Raw genomic sequence first — 20,163 nt, 5'->3', positions numbered from 1 at the left:
TTCATCATATGATAGTTACTCAATTTAATACACACATTAAGGTCATTCGATCAGACAATGAAGGGGATGTCCATTTTTAAGACTGAATTAATCGAGTTCATGAACTCCAAAGACATCTTATATCAAACTACATGTCCTTATTCACCACCAAAAAATGGGGTGGCTGAGAGAAAAAATAGACATATATTAGAGGTGACAAGATCACTTTTGATAGATGGTAATGTCCCATCTCATTTATGGGGTGAGGCTATAAGATCTGCAATTTATTTGATTAATCGAACACCTTCTAGTGTGCTTAACTTTCAAAGGCCTTTTGATGTGTTGTCTGATCATTGTATCCTTCCTTCCATAGTCTCTTTACCTCCTCATATTTTTGGATGTGTTATATATGTTCACTTACACCCACATTAACGTACAAAACTTGAAGAATGAGCTTTAAAATGTGTTTTTGTTGGGTATGGATCAACTCAAAAAGGCTATTATGCTTACCATCCACCATCAAAGAAATTTTATATCTCTATGGATGTGACATTTAATGAGCATAATTTTTTTTATGTTGATTCTACACTTCAGGGCGGCAATGAAAGTGAAGTGCATAATCATGATGTTAGTATGTTTGATATCCCAGATATAAAATTATACTATAAAGATAAATTATCGTGTGAGGATCATTATGCAGGAAGTGAGCCAATCCTAAATATGAAAACTTCTCCTTTGGATAATACAGTGTCTTCTGATCCTAACCAATTGGCTCAATCTTCTCCACAGGTTCGGCTTGACTCTTCAGAGGTACCTTCTGATCCTATCTCTGATAATACTAATGTAGTTGAAACTAATCATGAAATTGTTTCTCTTGATCCTACCCTTATAATACTAATTTAGACGAAATCGATCATGAAATTGATCCTTGTCTGCATGAGACCACCAACACACCAAACATTGAGTCTACTACTTTCCAGTATAATCTTCCACCCCGTTCTAACCGTGGTCAACCTCCAGGTAAATATGAACCAGACCTCCAAGCCAAAGTTAAATATCCCATTAATAAATATGTGTCATCTCACAGGTTATCTCAGTCATATGCATCATTTGTATCTCAATTATCTTCAATTTCTATTCCTAGTAGTATACAGGAAGCTTTGACAGATCCTAGATGGACCAAAGCAATGGTTGATGAGATGGCAGCTTTAGAAAAAAATAAGACACTTGGGATCTTGTGTCCTTACCAAGAGGGAAGAAGACTGTGGGCTGCAAATGGGTATTTACAATTAAGCATAAAGTTGATGGAACTATTGAGAAGTATAAAGCACGACTTGTGGCTAAAGGTTACACTCAATCTTATGGTGTAGATTACCAAGAAACGTTTGCACCAGTAGCCAAGCTCAATACTGTGAGAATACTTCTGTCACTAGCAGCAAACCAATATTGGCCTCTTCTACAATTTGATGTGAAAAATGATTTCCTACATGGAGAAATTTCAGAAGAAATTTATATGGATTCTCCACCAGGTATGACAAATTCAATTGGAATGAAGGTTTGCAAATTAAAGAAGGCTCTATATGGATTAAAACAATCCCCAAGAGCATGGTTTGGAAGGTTTACCAAGTCTATGAAGGCTTTTGGCTATAGAGCTAGTAACTCTGATCACACCTTATTTTTTGAAGAGAGGTAAAGGAAGAATTACAACTTTGATTATATATGTAGATGACATGATTGTTACATGAAATGACCAATATGAGATTTCTAGTTTACAACAATACCTTGCATCTGAATTTGAGATGAAACAATTTGGAAACCTTAAATATTTTTTGGGTATTGAAGTAGCTAGATCAAAACATGGTATTTTTCTATGTCAAAGAAAATATACTATTGATTTACTATCAGAAACTGAATTGCTTGGGAGTAAACCAATTGATACACCAATTGAACAGAAATATAAACTCTTTCAATGCTCAAATTCAGCAAACATAGACAAAGGGAGATACCAAAGGCTGGTAGGAAAATTAATTTATTTGTCTCATACACGTTCAGATATTACCTATGTAGTGAATGTTGTTAGCCAATTTATGCATGGCCCACGAAAGCTTCATATGGATGTTGTTTAGAGGATTTTGAGATATTTAAAGTCCACTCCTGGAAAAGGAATTTTGTTCTCAAATCATGGAAACTTAGAAGTAGAAGGGTATACTGATGCAAATTGGGCAGGTTCAAAAGATGATAGAAGATCTACCTCTGGATACTTTACTTTTGTAGGAGAGAATCTTGTAACTTGGAGGAGTAAAAAGCAGCCTGTAGTAGCAAGATCTAGTGCTGAAGCAAAATTCAGAGGCATGACATTAGGTGTATGTGAACTTTTGTGGATTAAAAATGTGCTATCAGATTTGGGCTTTAAACAAAATGAAACTATGAGTTTGTATTGTGATAATATGTCGGCTATAGCAATTGCTCACAATCCGGTGCAACATGATAGAACAAAGCATGTGGAGATTGATAGACATTTCATCAAAGATAAACTTGAATCTTTTCTATAATATATATATATATATATATATATATATATATATATATATATATGTGTGTGTGTGTGTGTGTGTGTGTGTGTGTGTGAAGGGTAATCATAGTCTTTTGACGTATTACGACAAGGTAAAGGACTTATACTACACATAATATGTAGATTATACACAAGTGTCTACTAGTATTGGCTTCCCACTTCAAACCACTCGCTTAGGGTCTAACATCACTGCCTCTTACATCCTCATCTGCTCACTCATATAATGGCGATCATAGTAAAAAAGAAACATAACACATAACCAAATATAAAAGGGTAAGTTAATGGTACTTTTAAGCAACTAAAATCTATAAATTGAAACATATAAAAATTCAATAATACTCACAATATTCATACATTCTCATTCAAAAATCAATACAATTTATAGACTCCCAACATACTTACTATAGACTTTATTCTAGAACATTTATGCATTGAATCTGATACAAACCATATTCAATGCATAATTAAATAATATAACATTTTTTAGGAACATTGTATTCATACAATATACACACTGTATATATACAAACCATTTCATCATTTTAGCTTGCTTTCATTCTCTTAAAATCATAATCATTCCATACTATATAATAATTCCTCACAAGATTGTTCATATTTCAAAAAACACATCATGTACAACAATTAACATACTCAATTCAGCAAGTTTAGTTACTCTTTAGAAAGTAATCCCTAAGGAGGCACTCGTTCAACGACTAAGTGAATCGTCCAACGAGCCAAGTACTAGACCAAAATATAGATAATATTGTTTTTTTTTAAGAAAAAATCAATATTTATTTACTTGGGAAGCTCCTAGAATAAGTTCATAACAAAAAGAACAATTAAAATTTAATTTACATTGTTGGTCAAAATAATAGTTACCATATATTTTACATCACCTTGTTGAGAATAACAATAAGTCATTGAAAACGGGTACTACCTATATATAATATGTTCTCTAAAATATTTTGCTTCATTATTTGTTGGATATCCATGAAATTACTTGTGAATTTTTTAGATATTTGTAAGTATTTTTATAATTTATTTTTCATTTTAAATAAAATTATTTTAACACAAATATTATAAACATAAACTTAAATAAAAAATAGTCTTAAAGTACAATTTAAATAAAATTATTTTTAAATTGTATCTTTATTGAAAATTAATGAAAATTAAATTAAGTATTCTTTTATTTTTTTATAAAGTTTAATGTTAATAAATAATAACACATGAAATTAAATATAATAAAGAAAAAAAATTATTAAAATATTTTTTATTTTTTATGTCATTATTGTTTTTTGAGTTCTCATATGTTGTACTCACTTTTCACATTCTCACCTTTATATTTCCTTTTTTTTGCTGAAGAAGGAGACAAAAAAATTAAATACAAACTCATTATTTCTGCTACAATTTTTCATATATTCTTTTCTATTCTTAAAAAAGGTAATTTGTCTCATTTAATAGTTAAATTTTTTTAATATTTAATATTAGTTTTATCTCATGGCCTTTTTATATATTCGCTTTTTATGAATATAGAATATTTAATTCTAATTTTATCTCATGACGCTTTTGTATATTAATTTTTCATGAATATTGAATAAAAAGTAATGTATCATGTGATTTTTCTATAACCGATTTTTAATTGTGACTTGATTATTATGATTTTTTCTTAGTAATTATGTCTCTCAATTTTTTATTAAATTATTTTTAGTCTTAAACTTTTTTTAAGTAGGTATATTGATAAAAAACAAAATAACAAATTCAGTTTTTAAAGATGATAAAAGAAAAATTATCGGTGAATATGAAAACAATTTGGTTGCTCAACACATAACAAACAATAAAATGAAAGCTTGTAAGACTTTTGAATCAAACTATGCACATTAAAAAAATGAAAATAATTAATATTTTATAAATAATATAGTTATTTACATTAAAAAAAATTAAAAAATTTAATTATAATTCAATTATTAATGAGTTTAAGAATACGAAAAAACGATAAATTATCCATTAAATAAATATAATTTCTGTTACAATAATAATTATACTAATTTATGTATTTATTTGTATTAAATTAATAACAATAATTAAATAGATAAATTTTAAATATATTATTTTACTTCCACATTTTTTTTTATAAGATCCACCTCCTCTGAATACCTGAATCAATTTTACATACTTTCATAATCACACATAGTTGTGAGAGAACATTTTGCTTTGCATTGAAAATGGGCAGAGTGAAACTGCATTTTTGTTTTAAGAGTATGAGACATGTGGTACGCATAATTTCTTTTGAAATTTAATATTTTTTAATTTGTATTTTTAAATATATTCATATTAGTGATATTTACCATGGAGAACAATCGCAACTCAGAAGGTTGAAACCACCGTACCCAAAAGCGAAAAGCAGAAAAGGAAAAACCTAAACACGATCCTAATTTTCCAATTGTGGCATAATGTTCTCTTGTGAGTATTTTGTTATGATAAACCTGATCACATAAAGAACAACATCAACACTTTGCACCACTGCACCACATTCTCAAAGTAAATAATGAGTAGAATGATATTCTTGCAAAAACCTAAGACTCATCATATTTGTATCGAAAAGAAAAAGAAGATACTAAAAGTAGTACAAATATTTACAAAAAACAAGATTTATGGGATAGGAGGAAGTATCCGAATTATGAGGGGTAAAATTAGAGATGTTAAAAACATACGTAGTTATGGATATTCACGAAGAGAATTCGTAATACATATAAAATAAATAATGTAAATGAATATTTACAAATAACATGTATGAGTATTTTTTATATTCACATATTATCCGTACAGTTAGATAATGTACCAGTTATATTTTAATTAAAAAAATATTAAAATATTAACATATCAATTTTAAATAAGTTATTTTTATTAATTAATTTTGAAAAATCTTAATTTCCTTATAAATATATTTAAATAGATTATTTATATATATTTATTCAATAAATAAGATACAAAAGAACTAATATTTGTATCCTATTCTAGTAAAATAAAACACTACAAATATAATAATAAATTCGTGGAATGAGTGGAGAAAAAAAAAGTTGTTAAGACAATTTTAACTAACTATTAATTTTAAAAAAAATCAGTAAATACATGTTATAAAAGATAAAATAAGAATAATAATTATAAAATAATATATCTCTTTATATATAAAATATAAAATATTTATTATTTACTATATATTTATTTGTATTATTATGTTGTATTATTTATCCTGATCCTTTCCTTTTTTAATATGAGTGTTTTTGGTATTTGAATATTAAAAAATAGCGAAGTTGAAAATACATTTGCTTAATTGAAAAAAAAAATTATTTTACTTTTGACTTTGATAATTGAGTTCTCCGATGAACAAATTACAATTTTCATCAATAATTTCAAATTTTCATTTATAACCACCGCTAATTAAAAAAATAAAAATAAAAGGAAAAACGGATTCCAAATGTTAACAGATTAAAAATAAAAAAATATTTTTTGAAAATAAAGACAGGAAATAAGAACGAAAAAAATTCTTATTTTACTCCTTCCTTTATATATAGGAAAGCAAATATTTTTAATTGAGATTATAGTGAAAAAAATGTAATAACTAAGATGGGCTTAAAAGATAAACTTATACAGTGACACGTTGTCTCCAATCCAACCATCAGTTGCATCGTGGAATCCAAAACCCTGCATCAACACGAACCCAAAACCCTCTAATCAATCTAACGATCAATGTTATCGGAACCCACACCTTTACTCTAATGTTTACACCTCACCCTCGGCCACCACTGAATCGCATTTCACCACACCAATGGAGCTTTCTTCTCCCTTCACGCTCTCCCGCACCTTCTCCTTCTCCTCCTCACTCACTCCCATTGCACTTCAAATCCAAATCTTCCCCAAAACCCCACCCCCGCAACTTCTTCCGTTCCGGATTTCGGCGGTGGCCATAGACCCGCCGCAGGAGGAGCTTCCCAAAAATAGTCCCCAGCGCCTCCTCCAAGAGCTCGCGGAGCGCAAGCGACCCTACCGCCGAACCCCACGCACGCCCCCGCGGAATCTCATCCTCACGCGCCCACTAGACAACAAAAGATTGGCCAACAGGTTGCTGAACAGCCCCCAACTCTCCCTTAAATCCTTCCCCTTGTTGAGCTCGTGCCTACCCTTCACTCAGCTCAACTACGGGGACAGGGCGTGGATGGAGCAGCACCTGCTAGAAGTGAAGCAGGCGCTAGGGTACCCGCTGGAGCCCTCCCACACGCTCGGCGACGATAACAACCCCGCCAGAGAGCTTGACACGCTTTTGTACCTGGCTTTTCAGCACGAGTCGAGTCAGAGGAACAAGGTGCGGCACGTGCGGTACGGCCACTCTAGACTCTTCTTTCTGGGGCAGTACGTGCTGGAGCTGGCCTTCGCCGAGTTTTTCTTGCAGAGGTATCCGAGGGAATCGCCTGCCTCCATGAGGGAGCGTGTTTTTGGCCTGATCGGGAAGAGGAACATGCCCAAGTGGATTAAAGCTTCGAGCTTGCACAATTTGTTGTTCCCGTATGATGATATGGATAAGCTGGTCCGGAAGGAAAGGGAGGCAACTGTAAAGTAAGAACCTCTTTTGTGTGTTGTTTGTTACTCTTCTGTACAATCAACGTGCGTCCTTTTTCTGATGATTGTGATGATGCTAGCTGTTTTTGTTTACTGTCGTTTTTCTAGCTTTTATTTGAAGTTGCTTCATGTTCTTACATTAGAGTGAACATCAATTTGATTTCTCAAGTATATCACTGTCTCTTCTAAATAAATAAAGTGATGAATTATATAGATAGTTCTTAAAGTATTGAATATCCACCCGTTTGGTTCTTATGTTGATATATTTCACTAATGTTTTAAGGACTAATTTGAAGAAATTTTCATTACTTGGGGACTACATACCATAATTTCTAATACTTGAGTGATTATTTATATAATCCAATTTTAGGAACTGTTTAGGAGAGTGACAGTTTAAGGATGCGATTGATGGTCGTCCATATGCACGTTTTCAAGGAATATATTTTTTAGAAAATGTAAGCACGGCTTCATTACAGGGGAGATTGTCATGTGTTACTGTTAAGGAAGGTTTTAGAATGCAGTCGTGGTTTTCGTACAATTTTTGTATATTGTGGGGGAACTGTGGATAAATGCGGCTGATGCACCAGCCGTGGTTGTGAGTTAGGGTTTTGTACGGCCGAAAAACCTTGACGATGTGGAGCTGTTCTGTTGGCACATGGACATCGATATGTTTGGTTGGAGTCACCTGACTGACTAAACTGGATTGCTTAATTAGATTAACGCTGAATTTTTAGTAATGCCCCACCTTTCCCTCTCATGATATAAAGTTATTATTTGGCTATTTTAGTTACAAAAACTTTCCCATTGTTCCTTATGCTTAAAAAATTTTCTTTTAATCCTTTTATAATATATATCATTTTTAATCTCTTTTAATCCTTGTCGTAGGCATTAAAGTGATACGTGCAGAGACTAAAAGGGTCTAAACCTGGTATGTGTAAGGACTTAAAGATAATATTTCGACTATAGGGGCTATAGGGGAAAATTTTTAGTATAGATCAAATGAGTAATGAAACCTTATTCTTCAAAACAATAAGGGGTTTGGATTTGAATATTTCGTTGGTGTTATTTTTTCTCTTATAACTGAAAACCTGCCTGCAAAATTTGGACATATATGTTTGTATGTTGGGCCTGCTCTCTAGGTCAGCATTGTGTTTCTCTATGTGCCTAATCCTCCATAATACGGGCCGGGTTTGTGAGAAAAATGACCTGTGCTTTTGAGGCTAGCTTCCTCTGGAGACCAAGCTGTTCATTCATAAATTGTAATAATTAAATGAGTTCCATACTGTTAAAGGGAAATCTATGAAGAGGAGACAAATTTGCTCATTAGCAACTCATGATGATATTCTTTTGTTGTTTTAATCCATTAACTGTAGAACGACCTTAATCAATGAAATGTATGGTTTTTGTTATTTGTTACTATCATGGCAGGTCTGTATTTTGGGCTTTGTTTGGGGCAATCTATCTCTGTTTTGGTATGCCAGAAGTATATCGTGTTCTCTTTGAAGTCTTTGGAATGGATCCAGATGCTGAGGAATGCCAGCCCAAATTGCGTAGGCAACTTGAAGATATAGATCACGTATCTGCCGAGTTTGAAGGCAATATAAGCTGGCAAGATATGGTTGCGTACAAGGCATGTTCTACAATATTCTGGCACAGTATTATTTATTTCAAAAGAGCTATCACATGAACAACTAAATATTGTGAACTATGTTTGCCAAACCTAATCTTGCTTCATAATAAATTCAAAAGTGTTTCTCTGCTCTTTTGTCAGTTGTGAATGCAAAACCCTGATGTTCAATGTAATTTGGCACTATGTTATTATTTGGAGAACAGCAATGATGTTTACTGCTCTGCATTCAGCCTCCTGCAGATGCCTTGTTTGCACATCCACGGCTCTTCAGAGCTTGTGTTCCTCCGGGCATGCATCGGTTTAGAGGAAATGTATGGGATTATGATTGCAAACCTCAGATTATGCGAGTCCTTGGATATCCACTAAAATTGACAGATAGAAGTCCAGAAATTACTAAAGCCAGGAACATAGAGCTTGATCTTGGTTTGCAGGTATCTCTATTATTGCCTCTCATTCTGATTTTAATTTATCCAGATCTGACTACTACATACACTTTGACTTGACTTGTGAGGGTTGGGGATATCTTTTCATGCACCTCTGAATAAATAAATAACCATGCATGCTTCCGTTGTCCCATCCTTGGGTTCAATATTCATATTACAAAGGCCATGAAGTTGTTTAATGACAATTAAAGTTGGCTGGAGTGGTGGGACTCTTATTTAACCTGTTGTGGTACTTGCCAGTGATTCTGTGGTAATTCAGAAGTAAATAGAAAAAGAATGACCAGTACTGAAGTATTGGTACATCATAATTAATTGATAATAAATTATTGCTGCGTGAATCATTTCCATCGTTCGTTATCTGTTTTATTTATTTTTTAATTTGTCCACTGTGTTTGATTCGTCTATGCAGAGTTCACCTCATTAAAATGAAGACCATATTAAAACCGTCTCAATATTGAGCATGATTTAACTTTAAGTTTAGTTAAGAAATATTCAATGGATTTTACAACTTTCTTAAATCTCCCTAGAATCTTCCTAGATCAGCTTGAAGGTTCCCCAATTCCCCGTTAATGCTGTTGAATTTCTTGTTGAATCACAGCTATGTTTCTTGCACCCATCAAAGTACAAATTTGATCATCCTCGATTTTGCTACGAGAGATTAGAATACCTTGGCCAAAAGATTCAGGTACTAATCTTTCTGTTCACGGTATTAATATTTGATCGAAATGAAACTCTTCGTATCATACACTAAATTTTTCTCGTGTCTTTGCGCTGCATACCGTATAATTTGTCCTTTTGGGAATCTTTACAGGATCTGGTAATGGCTGAAAGATTGTTGATGAAGCATTTAGATGCTCCAGGGCTCTGGTTACAAAATAAGCACCGGAGGTTTCTTATGAACAAGTTTTGTGGAAGATATTTGAGGTACAAAAATCTGCACCACTTTATTGTATATTCCGAAGAGGTTCAAGACGCATATCAGCGCAGCTATAGACTGAAATACCCAGTCAATACGGCTGTTCAACAGGCCCTTCACGGGCTTTCATACACTGTTTATGGTAAACCTGATGTTAGGCGTCTGATGTTTGAAGTTTTTGACTTCGAGCAAATCCAGCCTGAGCCAATGTAAATATGAAGATACAGTACAATAGTGAGAAGGATAGAAGCATTACACATGATCATTTGGTCCCTTGCTTTAATTGATTTGCAAGTTCTTTTGAAGTTGCCCTTTGTATATATACATTCATTGTATTCTATTAATTTTGGAGAATATGAGCACTAAATTCTTAAACTTGCATGGAGATGCGGATGCGTTATGTGGATGTGTCTGGCTATCTGTTCTCCGATCACCATAGACAAAGGTTTTGTTGGACAAGCAGGTGATTTTAGGATGAATATTACCTCATACTTGTCCATTGTAACAAAATTATGTGGCAAAAGTTGAATCTAACTAATCACTATAAATCTCCCCTACCTCCTAAAAAAACCTTATAAAAGATGTAGATACAGAATAATTCTGTCATAGTCTTTATACTCTTCGCATTGTGATCGTCATGCCACAATTTCCTCTCATGGTTTGAGAAACAGTGGCCATTTTCAAAATTTGTTTGGACAAAACTCTGCAGGTTGCTTTGGTTGGTCGAATGAAAAGGTCGTTTTTTTTCCAATGGTAAATTCTGGTGCACCTTCTGTTGACTTATGCATGTATGAATCCATTTACTACAGGATATGCATAAGCTGACTAGTGCTTTCCAAATTTTCTGATTCTTGTCACTTTTGCAATATAATATTCGTATTGTGGCAACCCCAGCATGCACCGAAAGAATGCCGTGGTGCGTGGAAGAACCTGCTGCAGCCAGGCTGGAACATAGTGAATTTCATTCATTGAGTGGCAAATGTTTATCGAGTCCAAAATTATCTAGACTTTTCATCTCTTGTTTATTTTCTTAGTCAAGTTTTGAGGAAGGCTTAAAATCTTAAATTGGCTGCAGGAAAGATGTATACCAAGTTACTAACAATGTTTATTTTGTATATTCATACCAAGTGGTAATTACTAGTTCAATAATTTTCTTGAATGTCTTTTATAACATCCGTGGCAATCTTAATTCCTACATCAATTTTAAGATGGAAGTTTTTTTATTGTAGATATATTTAAAACATTTATAAATACATGGTGATTAAAGTCTGGTATTATTTTAAAGGTGCAGCAGCAGGTCCATTGCAATGCTTTGATTTGAAAGTTAGAAGTCTGTCTATTCTATTCTAAACGAATGGACAGTTTGGAGGTTATATTCATAATGGGGCAACAACTTGTTACATCAGAATTACTTTTGAGAGTTTGGCATTTTTCAATTGGTATTGCACACACCTGCTACCATGCGCTCATTTGAAAAGACGAACGTGTAAGGCTACTATAAACTTTTTTGGTGTTCTAAATAATTTTATCGCTGTTTTTTTAATCTACTTCATACAAAAATGTATAAATCGAGTTAGGGTGTTGCGTCCTGCATCCGTACAAATTTATTCATCCACACCATCAAAACAATTACCGGAAAATTTGTTCCATTGATTGCTATCTGGAAAAAGAAATTTCCGGAACTATTTTTGTATTCTGAAAAATTAATTCCGGAAGTGTTAGGGTGCAGGAGAAAAATGATATGGTGCAGCAAGTCTTTCCCATCAATTTACCTAACTTGGACCATTTTGGAAACTTTCAATTTTAGTTAACAATTTAAAAGTTAAAGACAAAACTTGTTTAGAATAAAATGAATATTAGCAACACTATTCTCGGTGCACATTTTATATATTAAAATTTGTCAAAATTACTAATGGTTCTCTTTATTAAAGTCCACATATACATTTGAAACATGTTCCGATGGTTGTGCTGCATATGTTTTCATTCAAAACTGATCGAACGAAATTTCAGACATGATATGGTTGTAAAAAATTTAAGTAATGTTGCACATTGAATTCTCAGTGTTCTGAAGAAATACTAGAAGAGTTTGGGGAGAAGACTTATTAAGTTATTTCCAAACCATATTTGTGCTTTCATTTTGATGATATACAGTACCATTGGTGGCTATTTTTTGTGCATGGTCAAGCATCACAGACCACATTGGTAATTGAAATAAATTTATTTTGAGGACCTAAAATGGCAGGAGGGAGACCCTAGTATAGCAGCTTTATTGAGTAAGGGAAATGATCCTCAAACCTCAAACAATTCCAAAAAAAGTTACCGCAAAAGCGGAGGGGTAGGTACTATTGGTTTGACACTTTTACATATAAAAAAATATATCAGAGAATGTAAAAAGTATGTGTTATTATCCCTACACACGCATTAAATATGCGCACGAACCACCGGCACTACTTCTCCGCTTCTTGCTAGTATGCACCCTTGTCGCCTTGCGTGCGCCGGTTGCGCAACCCCCTAACCTGCGCATCCCCACCCACCTCATTGAAACTAAGACCACCACAATCCTTCATCAGCTCCACAGAACCCAGATCTCGGGTTCCAACCCCCAACCCATGTCGAAGGCGCGTGTCTACACCGATGTCAACGTTCTTCGCCCCAAAGAGTACTGGGATTACGAGTCTCTCACCGTTCAATGGGGGTATTATTCCCATCTCTATTATATTTCTCATCCTTTTGTTGATTCCTTATCTAATTTGTTTTCCAAGCTTTCTGTTGCTCCTTGATTAGCCACAATTCTCAATTAATGGATATTTTTCCTTGTAGGTTATGAGCCTTAGGTGCCGTTTTTCTAGTTTTGGTTACTTGTCCTCCGTTTCATATACCTAAACCTTTAACAATTTTATGTCACATTCTTTTCATGTTTTGATTTCCAATGGGGATGCTGAATGCTGTCGTTTGTGTTATGATTATATATTATTGGATCTCTTTGCCCTCTTACGTTTGGTGTGTGGTATGAACTCGGAGAAGCCGATTGACCATGACGAATCACCTTGTCATTTGAAATTGGTTGATGTAGCTGTTATATGTAGTCTAAAATGAAATACTTAAAGCTTTTGTTGATTCTGTGAGCAAGGTTCGTCGGGAGGATATGCATTAGGTCTAATATTTATGAGGCTTTACGTTTCCCATTCCAATTATCTTATTTATGAATTTTCTGTGTGCTATTTTCAGCGATCAGGATGATTATGAGGTTGTCCGAAAAGTGGGAAGGGGGAAGTACAGTGAAGTTTTTGAAGGCATAAATGTTAATAGCAACGACCGCTGTATAATTAAGATTCTTAAGCCTGTTAAGAAAAAAAAGGTGAGATTTTGTTTTTGCATTGATGCTGTTTTCGAACTTTGGGACCTGGAGACTACGAGTAAAAGGTCAAGCAGGGGTGCTTCATGGGAAGTGTTCTCCTAAAATTTACGCACAAGTTTCACACATACTCTTTCACTATTTTCTTGTGAGCTGTTGGATAACACTGGACAACTCTGCACAATCTCCTTAACATAGTTGTGCAATAATTATTTCCAAAAAAATAAACATAAAACAAAAGACATAGTATTTGACCTTTGGAAGTTATGCTTTGAATAGAGAAGAGTAGCTTCAAAGTTCGAACTAGTTCACCTTAGCTGAAAAATTGTGTAACTCCGTGTCCCCCTAAATATTGGTGGGCTTCAAGGATTATTAATTTACACAAGGTTGTTTGCATGGATCACGCTACACTTTTTTGTTCGATTAAATACTGGAGGTTTTTGTGAGAATGAGTTATACTTAAACTCACTTCTTAATATGATATCAAAGCCTCTTCTAGTGAGGTTTATTGGGTCTATCTCACCACTCGATATGGGCCCCTATTGAACCACCTCTGAATATGTAGTCCCATATGTTTCAACATGAGAGGGAGTGTTGAAGATTCTAAATCGATTAGAGATTAGATCAATTTATGGTATCTAAGTAGGGACAATCCTCATCTTACTAGTTGGCTTTTTAAGGATGAGTTAAGTTTAAACCCATTTCTTAATAGTTATTTACAATGAAATCCTTGTTCACTACTTCCTCCAATCCATAGTGGCTTCCCTCTCCTCTTCATAGAAACCAAAACCATGTATTATTCCTCCTGTTCTCCCTCGGTCTTCTTTAAACATGTCCTGACCACTTTTATCGATGCATCTCTCATCATATACAATCATTTTTTTTTTCTTTCTTGTATGACCACACATCCATCTTTACTTGTTTATACTATTCCAATATTTTTTTCTTGCAGTCCCTTTAAGGACCGTCACTACAATAAAATATTGTTGAGTGTATGGCACTAGGATAAAACTGACCTATGAATTTGGTTGGCACTTTTCAAACATAAATAGCCCCCAAATTGTGTAACATCCTCATCTGTTTTCCATTCATTTTTTATTTTTTGTTCTAGACTTTTAATTTAGAAATATGCGGTATGACATCTTTTCTCAGTTTCTTCTGAGACACATTATTGTCTCTTGCTAAAATTACCGCGCATATACTTTGTCTTAATTCTGCTCTAGTGTTGGCCCTTTGCTTTCGAAGTTGTCTCCAAAGTTTGAGTTGAGAGTTAACTGCTTCCCTTGGTTTCTTAGCTAACATTATATCATCTGCAAAATTGCATCAGCATGCAATGAGGGATAGATTTTTTTGTATATCCCTAGTATGCATATCCATGATTAGATTAAACAAGGACTTTAGGCATCTGTAGGGCATCCTCTTTTTGAAACAAAATGCAGGAAAGGAGGGGTTGAGATGTGGGATTGCACACCAAGAACAGGACATAGAGCTGTTCTGCTTCACCTCAGCAACCTGGTTCTGCAATTCTTATTTTTTAAATTGTTAGTGGAGTTGGTAGCCAAACCTTAAGTCCAACTTGTAATGTGAATCATTTGGGGCATGAAGAAATACAACTTCAGTTCCAATTTTTTGAGTAGAACATCAAAGTGCTCTTCACATTTTTGGATTTAGTATATATCTTCAATTTTTTGAAATAGTTTTTTTATTATATGGTGTTTATGCGATGAAACATTCAGTTCTTATGAGATTTTTATGTTACCTCTTGACATATTTAACTTCTTTATGCAGATTAAAAGAGAGATAAAAATACTTCAGAACCTTTGTGGGGGACCAAATATTGTTAAGCTTCTTGATATTGTCAGAGATCAACACTCTAAAACTCCTAGCTTAATATTTGAGTATGTCAACAGTACAGATTTTAAAGTTTTGTATCCAACCTTGACTGATTATGACATACGCTATTATATATACGAGCTTCTCAAGGTAATATAATTTTTCAATCTCTCGTGCTATACCTGGACTAATGTTCTGTGTCCTTTCCTTTATATATTTTTCATTAAAAGTAATTGCAGTATCTTTGTTTTAAACAAGGTTTAAATAAATTTTGCATCTGATTATGTGTACGCATCATGTAAAATATTATTACTTTACATTTGCAGAAATACACGTGAAGGACCTTTTTCTTGTTGAATGAAAGCTTTATTTGTGAATTGCAGGCCTTAGATTACTGCCATTCCCAAGGCATAATGCATAGAGATGTGAAACCTCATAATGTTATGATAGATCATGAATTACGGAAACTCCGCCTGATAGATTGGGGTCTTGCTGAATTTTATCACCCTGGAAAGGAATACAATGTTCGTGTGGCTTCAAGGTAATGTTCTGGCCAATTGACTATGGTCACAAATCTATTTCTGAAGTATAATAATAAAAGATTTATGCAATGGATGAGCCTAAGTATATTAGTATATATCATAAATCAAAAAACAGTAAGGTGTAGTGAGCTCATTTGAGTATGAATTTTTAATACAAATTGATTATTAGAATTATTGCTTCCCAAGTAGGTATATATCCGCTAACATCATTCAGAAGATGTGGAGACTTGATCAATATATTTTATGATTGAATAAGTGGATTTCATGATTGAAAACCAAAAGTCAAAAAACTTTTTGATTTTAAAAATTGAGTTCAAAGTGTTTCAAAATTGAGTGAAAAAATAATTGAGCTCCTCTCTAGCTGAACACTGATTGTTTTAATAGTTGTATTCAAAAACCACTGTTTAAAACCATGCAACCACCTCAAACTGGTCTATTCCTAAAGTTTTTGTCAACCAATTGTGTTTTTTCTTGGTTATCAAACTCAAGTTTTAACTCCCAAAAACGTACAAGCTCATGCCTCTTGTTCGAGTTGACTTGTAGAATTGTATTTAAGTGTTTGAGTGGGCTCAATGTAAACTCCGGTGAACTTGTCCTGAGGTCGCATCCCAGTTGGCGAGTTCAGCTTTTTTTTATTATTTGTTTAATTGAAAATGAGGCCACTTAATGTCATTTTGCTTGCAAAAGTAAGAGAAAAAGGAAGAATGGGGTTCTTGGCAATCCCATTTCTTTGTTGCTGCTAGTGGAAATTGGGGACAGCTGCTGCTCTCATCATTATGGTTGGTCTGCTCTCACCTCCCTTCTCTGTTTGCTATACAATCATGACATCCTTCTCTGTACTTGTGAAGCTTGACTTCTTTGCTCTTGCAATGCTGTTCTCTGTAATGTCCATCACTAGCCATTCTCTGTGTTGAGGCTGAAGCAAGCGGCAACAACATTTTCTCCCTGCAGTGTTGTGGATTCTGAATGTGTTGAAGCTGCACAATCATTCTTATTCTCTCTGCTGCGCACAATTTGAAACTCAATCTTATTTGAAGATATTTCTCTCTTCTTAGATATTTTAATTTTATCTTATTAAGAACTTATAAATGAGCTTATGTTTTACTTGGTGTTGCTTTATTATTAAGGTTTAATATTTTGCATTATTATATAATTAAAATGATAAATCGTCATGTTATTTATCGGTATTTCAATAGTATCCTATATGAAGTAAACCCTTATTTACAATTCGAGTTTACAAGTGTACAAATATCTCATGAGCTTATTTAAGCTCTCGTTTTCAGCTACGTTTTTTGTTTAATTTTTGAAGAGACAATTTTGAACAATTACTAGACTATTTTTTTCAGAAGCTTATAGTACACTAAGCTCTTCATGAACATGCATAAATCAATGAGTACTGTCAAGGATCAATGTGCAATTGTTATCTAAAGACACAGGTGACTAGTTCAGGCATATTTTTGTTGACTCTGAAGCAATTTAACCTTGATGATGGGGCTTGATGTAGCAGGCTAATGTGCACGCACCAAAGTTACTGTACTTTTCATTTTAAGACTTGTTAAATAAACCCATTTCGTTATTTAATCCATAGTTCCTATTAAGCAATAATTTAAAGGTATAGCTGAAGGTATTAAAAACAGAACCAGTCATTTGTTGCCGTGTGTGAGGGCTGTTAGGCATATAAGGGATACCCATGAAGGAATGGGGTTGGAAGAACTAGGGTTCAAAGAACTTTTGTTATATCCAGCCGAAACATACCCTAGTTCATTTTGTCTGGTTATGTAAATTTCTGTCAACTCATTGTTAGTAAACATATTCAGCTCCGTAATCTTACACTTGGTTTATAGTCATGTACACATTCTCAGCTTCCTTCTAGGCGCCAGCATTAATTCACTTTTGGATTTCCCCTTTTAATTTGTTTCTAATTTGCCTATATTTGTTAGTTGGATATGGAATTGACCAGGGAAAGATATTGTTTAAATTTTGTGAGACTTGTATGATAGTGCTATATGGGACTAAGTTTTGGAAAAGTTTATAAATGACCACCAAAAAAAATGTCATGTGCTATGCTTTTATTTTGCAGATACTTTAAGGGCCCTGAACTTCTAGTTGATTTGCAAGATTATGACTACTCATTAGACATGTGGAGTCTTGGCTGCATGTTTGCTGGAATGGTTAGAATAATCTAACTATAGTCTACAACTTACTGGTTATATGTGCCAGACCCTTGCTATTATTTAATATGAAGTCTAATTCTGAATCTACAAGTGTAAGAGCGTGTAATGTGGGTTATAATCATTTTAATTGGTGTAGATATTTCGCAAGGAGCCTTTCTTTTATGGACACGACAACCATGACCAACTTGTAAAAATAGCTAAGGTAACATTTACGGTGGTTTAATAATGTATAAAATTGCAAAATCAATATGTTGACACTCTGCCAGTTAATCTGTTTAAGCTTCTTACAGAAATATCTTATCATTTTACGGGGGATCTTAAGTATGACTGAATTATTTGTTGTTTAACATGCTAAAAGATATAATTCTAGACCACTTTTCCCTTCCTATTGATCATTTAGGGAGATACTTTTCTTTCCAGGTTTGTAGGTTTTCATTTTCTTTTCTTTTTTATGTGATCCGCAGGTGCTTGGTACTGATGAACTAAATGCATATCTGAATAAGTATCATCTGGAGCTTGATCCTCAACTTGATGCACTAGTTGGAAGGTATCATATTCTAATTTCATTCTCTGCTTATTTCATACCAGTTAAATATACTTTATTCACATCGTTCTGTCACTAGTTCATGCCACTGCGGTAGAATCCGAGTTCTCTTCTTAGAAGTTTACTGCTTTTCTTTGACTTTCTCTCTTCCTGATTATACGCAATATTATTATTTTTACTCATTTTTGTGTTACGCTAATGAATTGCAGGCACAGTCGCAAACCTTGGTCTAAATTTATTAATGCTGATAATCAACATCTCGTGTCTCCTGAGGTAATTTAACCCGTGTTCCATTATGGCATTTGGACTTACCAATTCGTTTATACTGTAATTAACTATTCATAAAGGGTCTTTAATTGATTCAAAATATCGGATATGCAGGCAATTGATTTTCTTGATAAGCTCCTTCGATACGATCACCAGGACAGGCTTACAGCAAGAGAAGCAATGGTATGAAGAAGTCATTAATTTATCGTAACATTGTTATGTTCTTGTTGAGAGTTGCTCAATTTTCACTATATTATGGTCTTTTGATTTAACATTTTTTTTCCTTGATGTATTCCCGTAGGCACATCCATATTTCTCTCAAGTAAGGGCAGCTGAAAGCAGCAGAATGAGGACACAGTAACTTCATCATTTGTGATAAACCTGAGTTATATATGTGGGATTGTTTTATAATACCCAACAACATGGGCATGATTGCCTTCTGTTAAATATAGTTTGTTAGATTTGTTGTGGAATGTAACAATATCATATCTTGTTCAAGGGGAATAATCTTTTGAAAAATTAAATTTTATCATAAAAGAGTTATGGTTATAAACTCGGAAGAGCTTTAAGCCGGTGTTTATTTTTTATTAATGTTAGATAGGAAAAATCGCTATTTTTCTTTGATATAATTTTTATTATAAACTTTTCTACATGCGAAGTAAGCTATAGTTTAAATATATATATTGGGAGTTTTCCCACTGCACATCAATTTTCAAGAAAACACAGTTTAATTGCATGTACTGATTGAAGATTACATCATAAGATTATAATTAGACTTTAGAAAACCAAACAAGGTTTTTTTAGTTTCAATTTTTGAATTACTGTTGCGTTTTCCATCAGCTGCTTGTTTAATATTTATGTGGGTAGTATTATTTTGACACTAAACAAATTTTTATACATATTTTACACATATTTTACCCTTATTATTTTGCTCTTTACTCTTTCTTATTTATGAACACAAAAAATAATTTTTTTAATGACTAAAATATTCCTAAAATGAGTTGGCAATTAGTGTTAGTGGTACAAAAAAAACTCCAATTTATTTTTCTCTAAATTTTTCTGTAGTCTATTTTAAGGGTCAAGTACACCTAAACACCTGTTCACTAATACCTGATAAGGCATAGCTTCCAAACCTATATTGAATAATAGAAGTATAATTTATTCTTTTTTTTTTCTTTGGGTTAGGATGGAAACCGAAGAAAAAGAAGATAAAAATGAGAATGGAAAATAAAATTGTTTGAATTGAAAGAAAGTAACAAAAAAATGAATAAAAAGTTGTAAATGTAATTTGATT

At 33.4% G+C, this 20,163-nt stretch overlaps 2 protein-coding genes across 2 annotated transcripts; both read left to right on the top strand.

The window, feature by feature from the left end:
• The first annotated feature begins 6,251 nt into the window (after positions 1–6,251).
• LOC114178045 (ribonuclease III domain-containing protein RNC1, chloroplastic-like) lies at positions 6,252–10,529 on the top strand. The gene is made up of 5 exons (XM_028063722.2): positions 6,252–7,162; positions 8,594–8,795; positions 9,026–9,226; positions 9,837–9,923; positions 10,050–10,529. The coding sequence occupies exons 1-5, from the start codon at positions 6,378–6,380 to the stop codon at positions 10,365–10,367; spliced, it is 1,593 nt and encodes a 530-aa protein (XP_027919523.1). The 5' UTR covers positions 6,252–6,377; the 3' UTR covers positions 10,368–10,529.
• Positions 10,530–12,535: 2,006 nt separating this feature from the next.
• LOC114178046 (casein kinase II subunit alpha-2) lies at positions 12,536–19,422 on the top strand. Its single transcript, XM_028063726.2, has 10 exons — positions 12,536–12,849; positions 13,383–13,512; positions 15,298–15,492; positions 15,726–15,883; positions 17,965–18,055; positions 18,195–18,260; positions 18,523–18,605; positions 18,812–18,875; positions 18,984–19,052; positions 19,171–19,422. Exons 1-10 carry the CDS (start codon positions 12,551–12,553, stop codon positions 19,228–19,230), a joined length of 1,215 nt encoding a protein of 404 aa, XP_027919527.2. The 5' UTR covers positions 12,536–12,550; the 3' UTR covers positions 19,231–19,422.
• The last annotated feature ends 741 nt before the right edge of the window (positions 19,423–20,163 follow it).

Source organism: Vigna unguiculata, chromosome 3, assembly GCF_037176805.1.
Source record: "Vigna unguiculata cultivar grain cowpea cultivar isolate G323 ecotype 2 chromosome 3, ASM3717680v1, whole genome shotgun sequence".
Taxonomy (NCBI): Eukaryota; Viridiplantae; Streptophyta; class Magnoliopsida; order Fabales; family Fabaceae; genus Vigna; species Vigna unguiculata.
Note: the sequence above shows the minus strand (reverse complement) of the source record. Positions and strands in the feature narration are given on the sequence as shown.